The sequence below is a fragment of the Buteo buteo genome, chromosome 10 (assembly GCF_964188355.1).
Source record: "Buteo buteo chromosome 10, bButBut1.hap1.1, whole genome shotgun sequence".
NCBI lineage: Eukaryota > Metazoa > Chordata > Aves > Accipitriformes > Accipitridae > Buteo > Buteo buteo.
In genome coordinates, this window is record NC_134180.1 from 29,518,095 (window position 1) to 29,536,395 (window position 18,301).

Consider the following 18,301-nt stretch of genomic DNA (forward strand, 5'->3'; position numbering starts at 1 on the left):
AAGGTAATGAAACAGAAATCCAAACACTATGCGGTATTTAGGTAACCCTTAGTGCCTGTCCGAACAAAAACCTACGGTCCACCTACCTGCTGTTGCAGGGCAGGGCTTTGAAGTCGACACTGGAGGCAGAGTGTCCTCATAAAGGCACAGGCGGTTTGAATATAACTCACACAACCCACCTGCAATCTACTTACAATGAAAGTGGACTTAAGACTAGGTCTTAAGTAAATTTTATCATGTTCATTTTCAAGTCTCTGCTGTGCCCATAAAGAGCACTACTTGTTAGCCTTATCAACTTCAAAGTCTCGTGACAGTTTTGGGCTACAGCCACACAAACACACTTTATGAGCACGCAACTAGCGCAATTTCCTCAGGCTGCTTTGCATCTTCTGCTTCCCTGTTCATTTAATTACTTTTTAAACGAAGAGGAAGCAGAGGAGGTTTGTCCCTGCTAAAGGACAGCAGAGCACCAAGGAGTTTGACTATTTTAAGATCTAACTGCCTGAAACGTGGGTCCTCTGCCACTCACTCACACTACTCCCTCACCAAATAGTCTAGAAGTAAGCTTATTTCTATACTCAACTTTAGCATGGTAGGCTCTCTCAACGTTGACTGTATGCAAACGCTGGGCTTAATTATCAGAGAAGTGTGAAAGGGGAGAGGGATTTTCTGTGGGTCTAGTCCCTCTCTTCAAAGCTTTAATTTTAACTGTGCCAGTCTGAAGTTTACATGGAATTTAAATACATCTGAAAGACTTTCTTCTGGAATAATTGGGATGTAATTTCAATCAGGGACTAAAAATTTAATAACTACTTTACAGAGGTAAAAGCAAAGCAATGAAGTCATTAGTGTTCTAGTCAGGCTTCCTAGGAAAGCATTAAGTTAAAAATCTTTTGAGAACTGCAGAAAAGAAAGGAAAGGGAGGGAGAAAAGATTAAGTAGCAGCTTGTTCTGAGAAAGGGGAGCTGATGCATCAGTAGACGCTGGCAAAGTTTGTGTGTTAGCATCTCAAATTCTCTGGAAGGGGAGCAGGGCCTATGATTACATGGCTTTGTGTTAAACTGGAAATCTCATCTTATTTTTCAATCTTCAGATTTCACAGTATTGATCTCATTAAGCTAGTGTTTTCAGGTTGTAACTGCAGTAAACGTAGCTGCTGTGCAAACGCTGTGGAGTGATGTTGCAAATGAATGATGAGTACTTAATAATTGCCGTGAAACTACATTTAACTGCAGGTCTAAACTGAATTGAGTGGTCAAACGCAGTGGTAAAAATACTGCCGGCTGAAGTGGTAAAAACATGTCATTAGTCCTTAAAAGTAAACACTGTAAGATTTTAAGTAGTAATATAGAAACTATTGCTGGTTATTTCTAAAGGTATGGAAGAAAAGTTTTCCCTGTGATCAAATGGTCTAATCAGTTTTTTCTAATCAGTTTGAAAAAAAAAAAAAAGAAAACCAATGAATCTGATAGTCCTTCAGGTGAGATTTTTCTATGCAATTGCTGCCATCAAAATACAGCTGATGTGATACTTTTAGATATCAGATCAAGGACATGTTCTGAGTACCAAACAACAGTTTGCCTTAGACAACAAAAAATTATGATCACCAATGCAGTTATAAATAATGAGATACAAGAACTTCTAATATTTCATAAGAAATCTGCAACATTCTTGTATGCTTGCAATATAGCACAAATTGAGCAATTCTGAGAAAAGATTAAACAAGGCAAGAGACAGCTTTTCTACTTAATGACAGGATCTGAGAAAGAAAGCTACAAAAGCAAACTTCCAAATTATTATAAATGCCAGACAAAAATAGAAAGCTTTAAAGTGTCAAATGATCTTTGCCATTTGTCCAGAAAAAAAAAAAAAAAGAACAAAACTGAAAACCTCCCTCTCAGCACAGATGTTCTGAACCAATGTCATACATGTGATTACAACTTCATTTTAATCTGTTGAAAAAAGGGAAAGAGTAGAAGATTGGGGAAGTTCAAAAATACTCTCTGCTATCATAAACTTACAGTTGATTAATTTAAAGGGGGGTGGGGTGGGGTGGGTGTTGAAATTTCAGCTTTCCAGTAACAGTTTGATGTCACTTTAAGCAAGATTGTGCCTCTATTATTTGTCTCTGACTACCTTAATCTGTATATTTGCAGTGAACATAAGGAGGACTTTGATCAAAACACAACATGCATTTTACACAACACGGAAGTCTACAGAGAGGCACTACATTTACAAAAGCAATTGAAGGTGGTTTCACAGGGAGTTGACAGATTAGAGGATGATGACACTGCTGCTGCAGTCTCAATGGAAATCTGGCTTGATCTAATTAACAACAACGAACTAGAACCACAAAAAGATAATTCAAACATGATTTAAAGAAGTTATATTACCTTTTTACTAGCGTAGCAATGGAGCCTTTCCCTTACTGATCACAGAACAAGTCACAGGTTGAACACGGAACAAGAATAAAAGGCCTGATAGCCTTAATTTACCTCCAGCATTTGAAATTGAAGCCTGATATCTAGCCCAAATATTTGACTATGGAAGTAGAGAACATCCATGTATTCACATGAAAATGATAAAAAATTGTAAGAGTCACATTCATAACAACTTGAGTGAATTGGGAAATGAAAACGGAAGATTATTTTTAAGATGTGACCATATGTTACTGAGTGCTACCATGTTCAAGCAGAACACAGTAAATAGAGCGCAGCATGCGGGACAACTTGCATGTTTCATTTGACACATCTGTGTACATGCACCACAAAGCTCCCAGTTTACTCCCATCCCCTTTTTGCTCAGATTCCTCACCCTAGGAAAAACACACTGGGAGGAAAACTTCCCACCAATCCTGAACTTATTCAGCCTTGTAGTTTAAGCCAGTAACAACTCCAGTGACTGATTTGTGCTGACATTTCCACAACTGTCCATACTAGGTGACTGCTGCCCGTATGCGGCCTGTAGCACAGGTAATTCTGTGAATCTTAGTTCTGATGTGCCTTTTGTACTAAAAACACTTTCACTGGCTCTTCTGACTGATTGTCTTCTCTGATTGACAATCACTGTCACTAAGACATAATGTAACTTGTGCTTATATGCATACATGCTTCTGTACACACATGTATAATGACATATAATCATCCTGGCATTTAATCATTCCGGCATTTTCCATTAGATGCATTTTACAGGTGGGAACAACAGCAGTGATTTACTGCATTCACAGGAAATGTGTAACTTTGCCAGGGAATGTAGAAGTTACTGCAAAATGCACCTGCCATTTGGACACTTTTTGAGTGCCGTTTGACAAGGAGACAGGGAATCTCCAAATGAGTGAATTGTTCCATTCTCCTTGCAGTTTTCTTCCTGCTTTTTAACTTTTGCTCATGGGATTCTAAAAAAAAGCCTCTCTAATTGCAACTGGTAGTTTTTATTTCCTTCTGATGTTACTAGATAGTAATAATAGTACCTCAACAGCAAATTGGCAACTACAACTCAGCATCTCCTACAGTATATATCTCTCACTGTATTAATTCAGGCATTTTTCCTCTTTAGTCCTCAAAATGATACACATATTTTTACCTTTGTGTCATAATTTTGTAGGCGTCTGGAAGGAAGCATTCTGTGTTCTCCATCTGGAAAGGGTCAGCATCACAAATCTTGTCATCTGTCCGTCCATAGTTAGCACTTTCTATCATAATAACATCGCTTCCTGGACACCGGAGGTCAATGGAGTACCCTTCGCAGGAGAGCTCCCTCCTAACCAAACCAAACGGTAGCGCTGCTCGGCTGAAACCTAAAATACAGGAAAAAAAAAAACAAAGGGAGGGATTGATCCTAAAGGATATATTGCATTGGACTATTCTTTTTCTGTCACACAAGCACTAACTCTCATCAGCGTGCTAAAGGAAGTACACCTTTAAACAGTGTGACCTGGTACCATGTTAAGTGAAGCATCTTTCACGAAACTGTCACATCCCTACACCACTGCTGCTGTGTCCTTAATCTGGGAAAGGAGGAAATTCCTCTTCACTTCTTCTAACCCTTGCCAGGGCAGGCAGTGGTGCCTGTCTGCATGGCTACATTGCACGTTCCCGTTCCCACCTCTTTTTCCTCTGTTTCTCTCCTCTTTGGAACAGTCAGACAGGCTGTGTCTGAAAGTGGGAAGGAGCAGAGCAGGCAGGATTTGCAAATGCAGAAGTGAATTTAAAGAAAATAAATTAATGAACCAACAAAAAAAACCCAAAGCCATAGTTCCAACTTCATTAGTCTTTCTTAATTTTTATCTTCCTTTCTCCGGGAAGAGTTGGTTTCTTTTGCTTAGCTATTTTATGACCCCAGCACGGGCATGTTTGTGCCTCTAGATCTAATACGCATGCCTGATACTTTACCTAGTTGAACTTCAGTGCTCCTTACTGTGCCTTTTACGTAAATTAAACCACAGATAGGTTAAGATTTTGAACAAATATAGAAATGATCAGTACCGCAAACTGTAGATGTGTACTGTATAAAATCTCCCTGTCCCTCCCCAAAATTATATATGTTTCACAGAATTCTCATTTTTAACATGTTTTTCTGCATAAGAATTCCTAAAAATAGGTAACTTCTCTAATGAAGCAGTATGAAACACTTTAGAAACAAAACAGTGGTTCAGATATTCATCCAGATGTTGTCTTTTACAGACACTTCTTTATGCAAAAAATACATTGCATCAGAAAAACATATGTGTATACTACACTTTCTTGCATGCAGCTACTAGTAGATTATTATTAAACAGTATTTCTGTTTCTTACAAAATGTGTGCATTACTGCCTTTTGGAAGACAAGCTGGGTAACATGGTAGTGTTAAATACCTTTTTCTTTAAAATAGTAAATCCTTTCTGAATTTTCAGCAGAATTACAGATAATTCCTATTTTTAAAAAAAGTCATCCTAATACAGTAGCACAAGGTCATTAATATTTCAGTGCAGGCTGCTGGAGACAAGTTGTGACAGCAAAGAAAAATAGCTAGTAAGTATGGAAAGTTGGAGCTCTATGCTGTTTGGAAGGCAAAGAAAACAAACTTTTCTTAAAAAGCATGATGCATTAGAAAAGGCAAGGAAGTAAGGATCTAAAAAGATCAAGAACAACTTGAGATAACCCCTTGATAGTAAATTTTCACACGAACCAGAGGCTGTCACTTCTTCTACTGAATTAATGATCTGTGGATTAAACCTCCTACTGTATGAAGATGATTATCTGTTAGGACTGCAAAATAGAGCTGTTGATAACGACCATGCCAGTGCCGGAGGTGGCTCCCTGGCAGCCAGAGCCCACCTTCTGTCCCTCCTCTACCTGCACACCCCTGCCTAACCCTGTGCACCAGCACCAGCTTGTGTCCAACCTGTGTAGTAAACTGGTGCAAGGAGCTGGTCTGACTCCGACCTCCCTCTGCTGCAGAAGAAGCGATGAGGTCTCAGAGGACCAGGCCTTCGGCTGGGCAGGAGTCGACCCCGGCACAAGGGGAAGGGGAAAGCCAGAGGGCAGCAACTGGGTCTGCCTTTACTTTACATTTTGTGGAACCATATCCTACGTGAAACCAGCACCATTACTCTGCCAATATGTTTCAGTAATTTTTAACAAGGGAAGAAGCCATATTGCTGTGGAAAGCACCACAGCTCCATCAAGTACTCACTCCTGGCCGTCGGTTTGGCTGCACATACCATGCGCAATAGCGAATGCTATTATTAGAGGCTTGCTGAAGTATCATGAGCTGAAAGCTGGAAAGAGCTAAAACACGAATCCATCACATTAACACCCTACGTGTTCCTCCCATGCAGCAAATTAATACAACGAAGACAGAAGCTGTTCACGGCTCAGTGAGGGCGTGAAATGGGCACAGAGAGGGGTACGTGCAAAGCCCCCACCACACGCGCATACAGCAGCCCCTTTGATTAATTACCGTCACGACAGCCACGGTGGGACCAAATATAATGTTGCTAGTGACTGCCGTTCCTACATCCTACCACTCCTGTCAAATTTAATGCTGTCCACATAAAGCTTATCCCTCCAGCTGGTGGCAATGGAGCCCGTACCTCCTGCACTCCGACGGGCTTCCTCCGGCGCGCAGCACCGCCGTGGCCTGGCCAGGGGAGTCCGGCCACCCCCCCCTCCCCAAACTTTGGGTTTTCGATCAGCAGGGAGGGGAAGAGCACCTTCGGCCGTCTGCAGGGGATTTTGGGAGAAGGGCAGGCAGGCAGAGGCGGTACAGGCGGTACGTGTACGTACAGCCGGGTATGGTACAGCCACCGAGGTGTCGGTGGCTGCGCACGCAGCGCGCGTGCAGCAGCAGGTCAGATGTATGGATCCTTATGGGGCCAGGGCTGACAAACCCACACCGAGCTACCCGTGGCAAGCGCTGAACCCTTACGGCAGATCCTGCAGCACAGCCTCCACTTCTGCTAGGGAATACCTTGAATTCAAATACGAGACCTCCACAGTTTGTTACAGAGATCAGCCGCCTGCAAATCTTACTTCATCATCTATGGCAACTGCTATAAGTACTACGAACGTGTTTTCACCTGCAATTTTTCCCCCTGCAGGCATCCATGAGAAGTTCTGTATTACGACAAACATTAAAAATACTAGAGCAAGGTTAGATCACTTCACAGGCAACAGAAGACACACCTGAGATCGTAACGTAGGTGTTACATTGCAAAAGCAGCAAGCAATAAAGCAAAACAATGCAGCATGCATTTGGTGGGGAGACTGCTCTAAGGAATCTCTATGGTGCAGAAAGAATTTTAACTAACTAAAATAAATAAATTTAGAGTCCACCAACAAAGCTGCTGTGATCTTTATGCTGAAGCTTTATTTGTAATCTTTTCCTATCAACAAAGAAAAAAATAAGCGTATCAACAAGCAAAGTGTAATTCAATCCATCTTGCAACCCTGACATTCGAAGAAAGAACTAGTGGGAGGCCCTGTGAGCAAAAAATCAATATTGCAGCTTTGTGCCGTGCAAATGTGAATACTGCCAAATAGCAGTGCTTAGGGTAAAATGAACTGTTTTGCTCCATTTTCTCCTCTCTGAACAAATGATTTTGAAACGACAGCTTTTTTTGGAGCTATAAAACGTCAAGCAGTAACTCCCTGCGCTTTAGGCAAGTGATTGGAATAACTACCTCTTGGCAACAGGTGCAATGACTTAGGACTGAAATTCATTTACATTCAGGAGATAATTCCTGATAAACAGATGCACTGCCACAGGATAGAAGTTTGACTGCCTCCTTCCGCATCATTCCAGGGCTTTTTAGACCTAAGTATGTGGCTCTGTCAATACTGCCGTCACCAGTAACTTTGCATTTCCAATGCAATGCCTCATGAATATTTTCAGTACTGTATTTTCTAACCAACCTGTGTTCAACCTGCTGCTTGCCTTACTGTACCTTGCATAAACCTATTTTGTTTGGCTGTCCTCCTGCAGCTGAAATCAACATTCCCTGTCTTCCTGCTAATTGCTTCAAGGCAAACTGTGCCATGGATGACACCGCTCCTGCTGTCTGCCACCCAAGAATGCAAAGTGCTTCCCGATTGCAAAAACCTTTCTGGTGCCCGGGCTGGGACTTCCAGCACAACCTAAACATTAAGTCAAGTAAACGTCTATTACCAAATGCAACATATGCTGTCTCTGAATCATTCGCGTTTGTATATATTAATCAGTGTTGTGTGGGGGGTGGTTTTTTTTCAGAAATGGAGGATTAATACCTAATGAGAGAAAGAGAGTGGTTTCTGTCCTGCTGACCATTTTGATTATAGAAAAGCTTCCTGGCAAACATATGTTTCCTGCATGTTTTATCTGCTCACAAATTAGTTGAGTACAGGCTCTTTATTGAAAGAAGAAAACAAACTGCTCTTGCGAAATCACATTTCTGAGAAAAAAAGGTAGAGTGGATTTTTAGTGGTAATATACATTCTTTAATGCTTTATTGATCAATCCATGTAGAAAAACACACAGGGAAAAAAATCTAAGTGCAACATCACAATGAAAGATCTTTCCTCTTATACTTTAGTCTACGAAATGAAAAAAACCAAGACCTATGAAAGAAATGTAACTCAGAACCGTGTTTCAGAAATATATTAAATTCACATTTGGCTTGAAATTGTTTTATGTAAGTTTTCAATGCCTTATTTACCATTCTACTGTCTTGGTTCCTTCATAGGAATGATTTGTCTTTAGAAAGATAACCTAAATTTGTCAAAGTGCAAAGAAAAGTTAATAATTCACAGCATCCTGCCCACTAGCATACCATCTTTTTGAGCTGTCAATAATAAGTGACTGTGCTAAATTTGGTAGATAAAAGCAAAAAGGCACCACCACATTTGAATGTTCACCCCATACAGAGGAAAAATAGTGGAATGTAAACAGGCTAACATCAGTAATTCTCAACATCAGAGGCAAGGAACCTTTGATTAAAACTTAAAGCACAGAGCAAGTCAACATGGAAACATAAAATTATTTCAAAGAATGCAGATACTGGAAGAACTGAGAATCCAAAACAAATCTTCACAGAAATAAATATATATGTCTCTGCAAGCAAGGAAATATTGCTTCTTGTGTTATTTGGCTCTAACAGAAAGGTCTTTTGAAAAGAGCGCATCTTTTCAAACAGAATGTTTACAGTTGTCTCTTTCACAATCTCTTTTATTTTACCAAATCATGCAACATGATGATTCAAGTTCTACACAAGATGAAGTGATGCATCTTGGGCAGCATTTCAGTAATATATGTTCAACAAATGCAAAGCCTGATGAAAACTGTGCTGAGAATCCTCTCCCTCTCCCAGAGAAGCGCGTACATGTGTGCACGGAGGGTGCACAGAGACAGCTGAACGTACTTTGCCATCTGAAAATCATGCAAATGCTCAACAGGGGCTCCGCAAAGCTTTTGTAACTCCGCAGAAAAGCCTCAGCATCCTGCAGTTTCTAAAGAATCCCACAAACTCTGTCAAGGGAGACTTTTCTCCCTGTTTCTCAGCACTGTATATATTTCACACAGACAAGCATGTTATTTTGTTAAACAGCTGTTAAATTATCCAATCCTGGTCAACAGATCACTACCAACTACTACAAAGATAGAGGCAATTTAAATGACAACTGCGTTTTCTAATTCTATCTTTGAAGGAAAAAAGTCATTCTGGCAAGCATGTCTATTAAAAGATTACACTGACACAGTAAGAGCTTCTGATACTGCACAGAGGTCTGGAGTTCACAGCACTCAGCTCTTCTTTCAGGGAAACCCAGCAGCCAGCGCACAGGCAGCCCGCGCTGCAGCCCGGCAGACAAAACCCCACTGTTCGCCTGGCGTAAAATTAGGCAGGAAGCGATCATTTAAAAAAATGTTCTCCTACAGCTGTATTTTTTGCCATTTTAAGTGTATGCTTGTTATTTTCATTTAAGATGCTGGAAGTAGGGGACATCTAGAGAAAAGGGATTATTTAGTGAAGGAAATCTATTTTCTAGTAAGGGACATCTTCCTAATTTTTCGTAACTCATTCATAAAAATGGAATTAATTCAAAACAAGGTACATGAAAGCATGCTCATTATTCGAACTTTAACGAAGAGTCCCTAAGTCCTAAAGAACAGACTTGACCATTTAAATTACACTGAAGGAAGGCAACTATTTCATTGAATAAATTAACTGTGAGGGGTGATTTTTTAACACTGGTTTTTAGAATACTGTTTCTCAGATATACCATTTCATATTTTAATTACTTGGCTGAAATCTGGAAGCCTGTCTCTTACAAAATAGAAATAGGAATTGATACCACTAGAAGTTTTTAGAAGTATTAAGTAACTAATGATGGCTTTTCATAATTTTTTTACATGTTATTAGATTGTGATTTAGTCTTCAAAAAATTTAAAATTTTAAAAATCTTTGTCAAATTTTAATGTTTTTCAAGACTCAGTTTGAGCAGCAGAATTACAACTCTAAGTAACTTTCTGTAATTATATACTTAATATTCAGTGTACATAAATATAAAGCACAGTATGTCTGATTAATGAAATTCAGGACAGAAGCCTGAGTTACACCCTCTGACTCACACCAGGACGGGTCCTGCCTTCCAGGTTTACTGAAACTTATTACAATTTTCCTTTTACGTTTTCCAGTCTCCATGCAATTTGCAAAAATATCCCTGTGAGGCTCTCTTCAGCAAAAAAAAGAGTCAGGGCTTACCTGCTTTTTGCACCTTGTTGAATGATTCAGCAAAACCTAAAGTGAGCAGCAGCATCTCAGCCTCTTAACGTAACAGCGTCGATCCTTCCTGTGTATGGCTGGCAAGGATCTCATTTAAATTCTCCTAAACAGCTCTCACCCCTCATTCAGAAGGGTGAGAATATGTCTCTCCAAGGTAGCAGAATTAAGGAGTTTTTTGGATTGTGTTTTTGTTGGCGTTTGCTTTTGTCCTGGTTTCAGCCGGGATGGAGTTAACTGTCTTCCTAGTAGCTGGTACAGTGCTATGTTTTGAGTTCAGTATGTGAAGAATGTTGATAACACTGATGTTTTCAGTTGTTGCTCAGTAGTGTTTAGACTATAGTCAAGGATTTTCAGCTTCTCATGCCCAGCCAGGGCACCTGACCCAAACTGGCCAACGGTGTATTCCATACCATGTGACGTCCCATCTAGTTTAGGAACTGGGAAGGGGGGGAGGCAGTTTTTTTTTTTTTTTTTTTTTGGCCGCTCGGGGACTGGCTGGGTGTCGGTCGGCGGGTGGTGAGCAATTGCCCTGTGCATCATTTGTACATTTCAATCCTTTTATTACTTACTGTTGTCATTTTATTAGTGTTATCATTATCATTATTAGTTTCTTCTTTTCTGTTCTATTAAACCGTTCTTATCTCAACCCAGGAGTTTTACTTCTTTTCCTGATTTTCTCCCCCATCCCACTGGATGGGGGGGAAGTGAGTGAGCGGCTGCGTGGTGCTTAGTTGCTGGCTGGGGTTAAACCACGACAGCTTTTTTTTTTTAAATTGCAGGAGAGAAGAGTGCTACATTGACAGACTTGTAGACTGAAGTCCTTCAATCGTCCAAACCAAGAACAGCCCAGACAGCAGCCATGCATGCGTCCCCACATTTGTCCATCATGTCTCAACCCTGTTTTGAAGGAATCGCCACTATGGGAAAAGAGATAGTTTGGTCTTCATGCCCATTTAATCCTTCACCTCCCTGCTGAGGCTGCCGCAAGAGTGCTAATTAATGCTAAACTGTGAAAACGGGCTTCTGCACTTTGAATCCAGCCACACTGAAACTGGATAGAAACCACTAATTCCTTTAATGAAAGTCGCCAACCCAGAGCATGGTTCCTGGCAGCATTTTAGCAATGCCTACATATGGCAGATGGAAACCATGTGATCTAAACATGAAAGTCTAAATATCTAGTGTAAAAATATGCGTGTTGTTCAGTTCTCACTTAGAACCAAATTTTGTTCTCATATGCATGCACCTTTCCCATTCCTTTCAGTGGGAGCTGTATGCATGAGAGCAAAACTTTGCCCTCTTGATCTAAAATTATCCCAGTTTGAAACAGTATTCATGTGTCAATGATATTTCTTTTCTTTTGCCAGCCAGATGTCTGTTCTCAGGCTGCAAGAATCTCCTTCCTTTTTTCCTTCACATCATACACTCTTGATCCTCTGCCAGCTCGCAAAAAGCACTCTACCCTTTTCTTTCTTGCAGTTTAAATATATTGCATCTTCAAAATTTCTCAAGGCAAATAAGTCCCATGGTCTCTGTAAATCCCCCTCCTGGAGATTATCTCCAGTTTACCAACTGCGAACTCTCTGAGCACACCACCTGTCAGGAAGGAGAAGCTTCTGAATCAGAAACAACCTCCAAAACACGGAGGTAAGACACACAAAGGCTGATCTGTCAGAAATGTTGTGTCAACAGGATTTCCCGTTGAATTATTTCCTCTGCACAGGATACTGGTAGCAGGATAAAAATAAATATTCTTTTATTTTCTATAAAAATGTATTTTGACAACAATTTATATTTCCAGTTATCTATCATTTTTGATTGGAAACCATGCGTTGAGAAGGGGCAGAGGAAGAGGAAAAAAGGGGAATTTCCATCAGCAGTATTCAGAGTGAACAGCTGTCAAAAGAAATATGCTTTTATTCCCATCTCTAAGAAACCCAAAGCCTTGTCACCTCAGAGGTTGATAGAAACCATGCAGAGATGTACCATTTCCTTGGGAATATGTGAATTGGTGAAAGTTAAATCATTCCAGCGGGTGACATGTTGGGTGCCAATAATAACCCTTGCTGTGTACATCGCCTTCTTAAACTGGTTATACCCTAAGCTGTGTAAGAAAGCAAAACATTTATCTCACTAAAATGTAGAAACTGGACCCTGATAATTCTGGCTCATTTCAAAGAAAATGTTATTCTACAAGTGCCAGAGTTTAAAATGCCAAATACAGGCCTAGTGCTAAAAAAGTATCACAAATTTAATCAAAAATATTGTATGATTGCTACCACATGGTAATATTTGAGATTTTCTTGTTTACAAACAGCATTATATATACATTAGAAATGGCATCAAAAAACAATGTAAGAGTTCATATACTCTCTTTTGTTTCAATAAAATGATGGAATGGAGTCAATTGTCACAGTATAATTTACAGTGGAAAAATTATGTGGTTAATTTTAATGACAGCAAGCCACTTAAAGAGTGCTTATGAGTATGCAAATAGGACAGCAATCCCTCTTCTCATTCAGTATAGCTTCCGAAACATTTCTGAGGACTCGGGAGTAGGAAGAAGAACCCATGGAAACATAGAGGCTCAAGATCCTGCAGATGAAACTGCTAGGCCAAGATACACAGTCGTATCTTTTGAAAACAAGGAGAAGAGCAATGTGATGAATGTACTTTAAGGTAAATGTGCCGTCTCTTCAAATATTCCCACAAATAGATACAAGACGAGAGTAGCTAGCAATCTTGGAAAATGCCTGTCAGAGTGAAAGGCTTTCTTCCTGACCTTACCTTCTATGAAATATTCGTGGATTTCTAAAAGACTATTATAGAGAGGAGAGGGATATACGATACATAGTTTTTACAACATACTTAAGGTTCTGGCACGTTCCAGGAATCATGGAATAATCCTACACAGATACTTGAGAGCATCCTCTGAACGGTAAGTTGCTTGAAGAAAGGAAAACTATTTAATTATTTATCAATAAATAGGTAATTTAAAAAATCCTAAGGAATATATGCAGTTCTAACACGCTCCCTGGGCAGCAGGGAGTAAGAGTGGCAACAGAGGTACCACTCCCAGAATAAATAAAGGAAATACGCACCTCTGCTACCCTGTCAAACTGCTGTTAATCACCTAAAAAGGAATTGCGTATCCATATGCCTCACTGCAAACACGAAAGACAAGGGAGATAAGGTGACAGGACAGCTAAATTCCACCTGGACTCAAATTCAGGGCTTCTGAATTTGGATTCTCATTTCTAATCCTGCAATTTGTGTCCCCCTCCCAAGTGTCACAATGCGGATGATGCAAGAACGCTCTCAGCTTTTAGAGAACCAGCTAATGAGTGCACAAATGAAATAAATGAAAAATCAGGATCCCTGTAATCTCTCTCTGAGTACAAGACAGAAAGTAAACAATTTTCCATAATTATGTGATAAGAGTTCCATAATTAATGCTATTTACATCAGAAAGTAAAAAAAGGTATGAGTACACACTGTAACACAACACAGAAAGGAAAACTTTGCATTTCCTAATTACTTCTATTTAGAAGCAAGCATCTAATAGCTGAAAGACTGTGCTTCCAAAGTTGTTCATTGATCTTAATACAACCAATAATAAAGGAAAGGACTCGGAAAGCTCCACACCAGACCAGAGAAAAAAAATCATCGCTAGGTGCTCAAGTAAAAGCTCAATAACCAGCAAGACGGAGGTACTGCACCATTGCTACAGATGTGGAAAGTAATTTCCTCAGTAACTAATGTTTTTTGCATACTGTGCATAGGTCGCAGTTTCCTTTTAAAAAAATCCTTCCCTACGTGTCTAAAGCAAGTTAGACTTCAGGAGGAGGCAGCTGTGAAGTATAAAAGATCTGATTGCTCCACTTTTTTCCACACCACCTAAACCGACACTTTCCCAGCGAAAGCGCCGTGTTCTCCCGATACATTATTTAGGTGTACAAACAGGTGGACGGCCTCTGCAAGTCAGAGGGGACGGCTCCTGATCTAACAGCCGGGTCGGGAGGGAGCACGGGGCTGCCCAGGAGCTGGGGGTCCCGCGGGGCTGCTGCCTCCTCGCCGTCCCCGAGCAGCGAAGCCAGCCTTGCCCGGCAGACTGCCAGCCTCCACTCGCACCCACGGGGTCCCTCAGCTCGCCCATCCATTTAGAGTGTTGTTTCTTCTACGGCGGTGAGTCTTATTAATCAAGATAATTTCCAGAGCGGGCTCAGAGCGTGATCAAAGCGGCCGTTACGGCAACGTAATTGAGGAGGGAGTTGTTAATCTGCCGGGGATGCCAAGGAGGGAAGGAGAAGGTTAGGGGTGTCCAAAGGAGGCAGGAATGAGCAGGTGTTAGGGTAACTATTTAAATTAGGCATCCTGACATAATCATTTATAACAGAGGCTTTAGACTCCCTGGAAGGCACTGAAGCTGCATATCCTATCTATTCTACTCAGTAGGCAAGCCGCATTTCTTTTGGTACAAACAGCTATTTCAGTAAGTCTGCACTACCGCAAAGCAAGCTGCATTTAATGAAACTGTTCTCTGCAATTTACAGAACCCCACAGTACTGCTGCAGTGCCTTTTCCATCTCTGCCACTGCTGAATTTGAAGTCCAGATCCTTACTGGGTTTCGGCAATGTATGGGCCACGTTATCTTCAAATCTACAATAAAGACAATGTTTGAACTCCAAAACCAAAAAGAACCCCATTTTTCATGACGGTTTTCATCTAGACAAGCCTCTAGAAGATTACAAGGGTACTTTATGAATCAAATGCAAAATACAGAAATAGCATCATCTCCCACTGAAATGCTGTCATCTCTGAAGGATGTGTTGAGATCCAACATTATACAACTCTTCATAGTAGTAATTTTGTAGTATTTTATCTACTTGAAAATAATAGGGAATTTTAGGTAAGCAGAATCTTAATTACCCCAATTAAGTTCTCATCCTGCATCACTAATATCATTGGGAGCTCTGTCATTAACCTCAATGAGTGCAGGATAGATTCCTTAGAATTTAACCTGGACACTCAATATTCTTGTTCTAATGAAAAATGCATTAATGAGCTTCATTAGACTACTCCATTTTAAAGAAGCATCTTCAGCAGTCAGTTTCCCTCAACAGCCTAATGGGGCACTGGTGCATTAGTGAGCTAGGACTTGACACAAGAGTGTTTAGGTCACTTAAGTCTTTTTATTGACTCAATGAGCTTCACGTTCAGCCCACCAAGGGAAGAGCAACACCTATTGACTCACTCCAGGAACTCCCTGCGGTAAAGATGACAAAATGTGTGTAAACTTCTGAAATTAAAACTGGGGTGGTACAGCTGAAAGACTGTACGTAGTGAAATAAACACAATTAAAACTAAAATTCCTTCCTATAATTAAAAAATAACACAAATTTTCTACATCGTCTGCACGGAGGATACTCAACCCATTTGAATCACTACCTTTTTTCCAGTCATCTACTGGGACACGTTATAGGAAAACTAGTGATCTTCTGTGACCTTCATTTTATTTTATTAAATGCAGCAGACAGCTCATGCTGAATACAAAATAAAAAATATGCAACCCGGGAAAGTACTTTAAGAAAAAAACGCCCTTTGGAGGACCCAATTTCAGTCTTGATATATAATGTCACAGATTTGCCAACGACATTTAAATAAAAATCGCTATTATATATATTATTGTGTTCAAAATTCTATTCTGAATTACTAAATTTAGCACAGGCCCTGTAGATCATGATTCAGTCAATGCTTTATAAATGTGGGAAATACGTATCTGAAATACATGTGAAGTTAGAGCAGACCAACTACACTTCCCATCTTTAGCCACATTTCAGGAGAGGATTTCTGTTTCAAATAGCTATCCAACCGGTAGTAGTAAAAACCCTCCCAAATATCAAAATACAGTCTTTGTTTATGCAACAGTGGCCGATGTATTACCAATAAAGCCTTCAAGGAGAAAATAACGTGACTTGCCCAAGCAAGGGCAACTGGCACTTGTATATACTGTTTTATCTTTCCCATAGCTGTAAGGACAATTGAGAAGTATCACTTGTTGCAGTCCCTCGCCTTTGAAAAACTGGGGGGGAGGGTGGACGGGGAGGTGGTGAGTGCAGATGTCTAATATCCCTGCTAATAAGCGCAGATTAACAAGTCTTCGCCCAGCATAATATCCATTGAATTTCAGTTAACTGCTGTCTGAGCAACCTGCCTAAAATTCCAAACGCTAAACGCCGAGCCTAATTTGTAGCTGGTTTAGAGCCACATCAGTTTGGGATAGGTGTAGCTGCTCGTAACAGTAGTGTAGGGGTAGTCAAATTTGGAAGGGAGGGGACTGATGGAAATCCCTCTCCCTAATTAAATCAGAGAATGAGAGTTTGAAGTGGTAAATAATAAATCACAAAGAATCCTCAATCTGGTTGTCAAGGAAACCAGTATGCCTCTGCCATAATTGCTGTGAGCCCAATCTTGCCCTTTTTGACATCAAGCCTTATCATGCATTCTGCTCAGAGACTGAGAAAGTAGCTTTCCCATTCCTCTCAGGCAGCCCTGTAAGTCGCAGGGAGCCTGCCGGAGCAGGGCCGCACCGCCGCGGCGCTCAGCACCGGCCGCCTCCTGTCAGCAGACGGTCATTAACGAGGGAGCTCCGGTATACTGCCGTCAACTCTCACGATTAGAAATGGGACCGACCGGCTGGATCGTGGCACTGGGAGAAGGTCTCAGCAGCTGTGTTTATCAGAAAGGCATTCCTAATTTACTGCTGCCGACATCCCGAGCCTGGTTATCTCGGCCTGTCACAAGTCCCAGGAGCATGTCGCTCCCCCGTGCTCCCACTCCCCTGAGCACGTCCTCCTGGAAGCAGGAACCGGCCATTTGTTTTACTCGTGGACGTGTAAGATGCTTAGGAAAGAGATGAACAGGGAAAGGGAAGTACAAGACAAAATAAATGCTTTCAAAAGCACAACAAAACAGATTAAAGATTGACTCCGTGCCAAGTCATTCAGATTGCTGACTGCATCATTGTCTTTTTCCTCTGCGATGATAATTACCTTTTATAAACATATCCAAACTTGTTTTTTCCTTCTGTTTTTGGTGTAATCACACATCACCACTGGACACACACCAAACTTTGAGCATAAGCAATTCCCAGTACTTCAACACCCGGAAAGCCAAAAAGGGGAAAAAGCTGTATTAGTGTCTCTATCTCATCCTTCAAGAAATCCTGAAGAAGGTTTTAGAGGAAGTATCTTCAAAGTAAGGAAACAGGAGGAACAACAGGCAAGTACATTATGTTCCCAGCTGATTTTAAGCAAAAGAAAAACCAGAGAGACAGGGAAGGATTGTAGGAAGGAAAAAAATTTAAAATCTCCCTTTAGGAGCTAGAGACAAAAAGTCTACCAGAAAGGTTTCTAAAGGAAAAATTGCAACTGACTCTTGTTTGAAACGCTGCAACTAGTTGTCTCCTTGCTATTTTACCAATGGATAAATCTTTTAATTCCCAACCTCATTCCAAGCAACCACCACCAAAACCCATTTCTTTAACATATTTTTATAAATTTGATGTTAGCAAAATGTGTTAAAAGTAACAAGACTGATAAACCGTGGTGATTTGAATCCTTTGCTGTGTGCCATTCCAATGATCTTTGCTTCTTTCAGTACTTAAAGAATGCAAAGGATTCAGCTCAGGATCCAAGTTCCAATGGAACACTCTGGATACCCACCATATAATTCCTGAACTTTATCACGACATCACATTTGGGTAAATGTCATTTACAAATTTATTTTTATCCATTACTCAAAGGGGTATAAAATGTTAAAAGCACTTTCTTCTGTCTGTTCAGCTACTACTCAAAAGAAAGCTATTTATTTAGTTTTATTTACTCTAGCAACTGTTTTATCTTTTTTTTTTTGATTGGTAGATAAACCAAGCATCTCAAGAAAACATATGGTGCAACACAGTTTTTCTGCTGTAATATTCAACTATTCCAACATCAACTAAGGACATTGGTAAAAACCTTTGTTCAACAGATCTGTAGACACGCAATGCATAAAAAGGAGT

The 18,301-nt window shown here is 40.4% G+C and overlaps 1 protein-coding gene across 19 annotated transcripts in view; it reads right to left on the reverse strand.

Moving 5' to 3' along the window:
* The window catches only part of ADGRL2 (adhesion G protein-coupled receptor L2), a 178,581-nt gene that overhangs the window by 67,179 nt on the left and 93,101 nt on the right, over positions 1-18,301 (reverse strand). For 18 of the 19 annotated variants that reach the window (XR_012652076.1, XR_012652075.1, XM_075039140.1 and 15 more), the window contains exon 3: positions 3,583-3,796. The exons of the other annotated variant lie outside the window; for it this stretch is intronic. Coding sequence is in view for 16 of the 18 variants with exons in the window: in XM_075039140.1 (XP_074895241.1) it covers positions 3,583-3,796 (214 nt within the window). In the remaining 2 variants the exon portion in view is untranslated. The remainder of the gene's footprint in view (positions 1-3,582; positions 3,797-18,301) is intronic. 19 annotated transcript variants of the gene reach the window in all.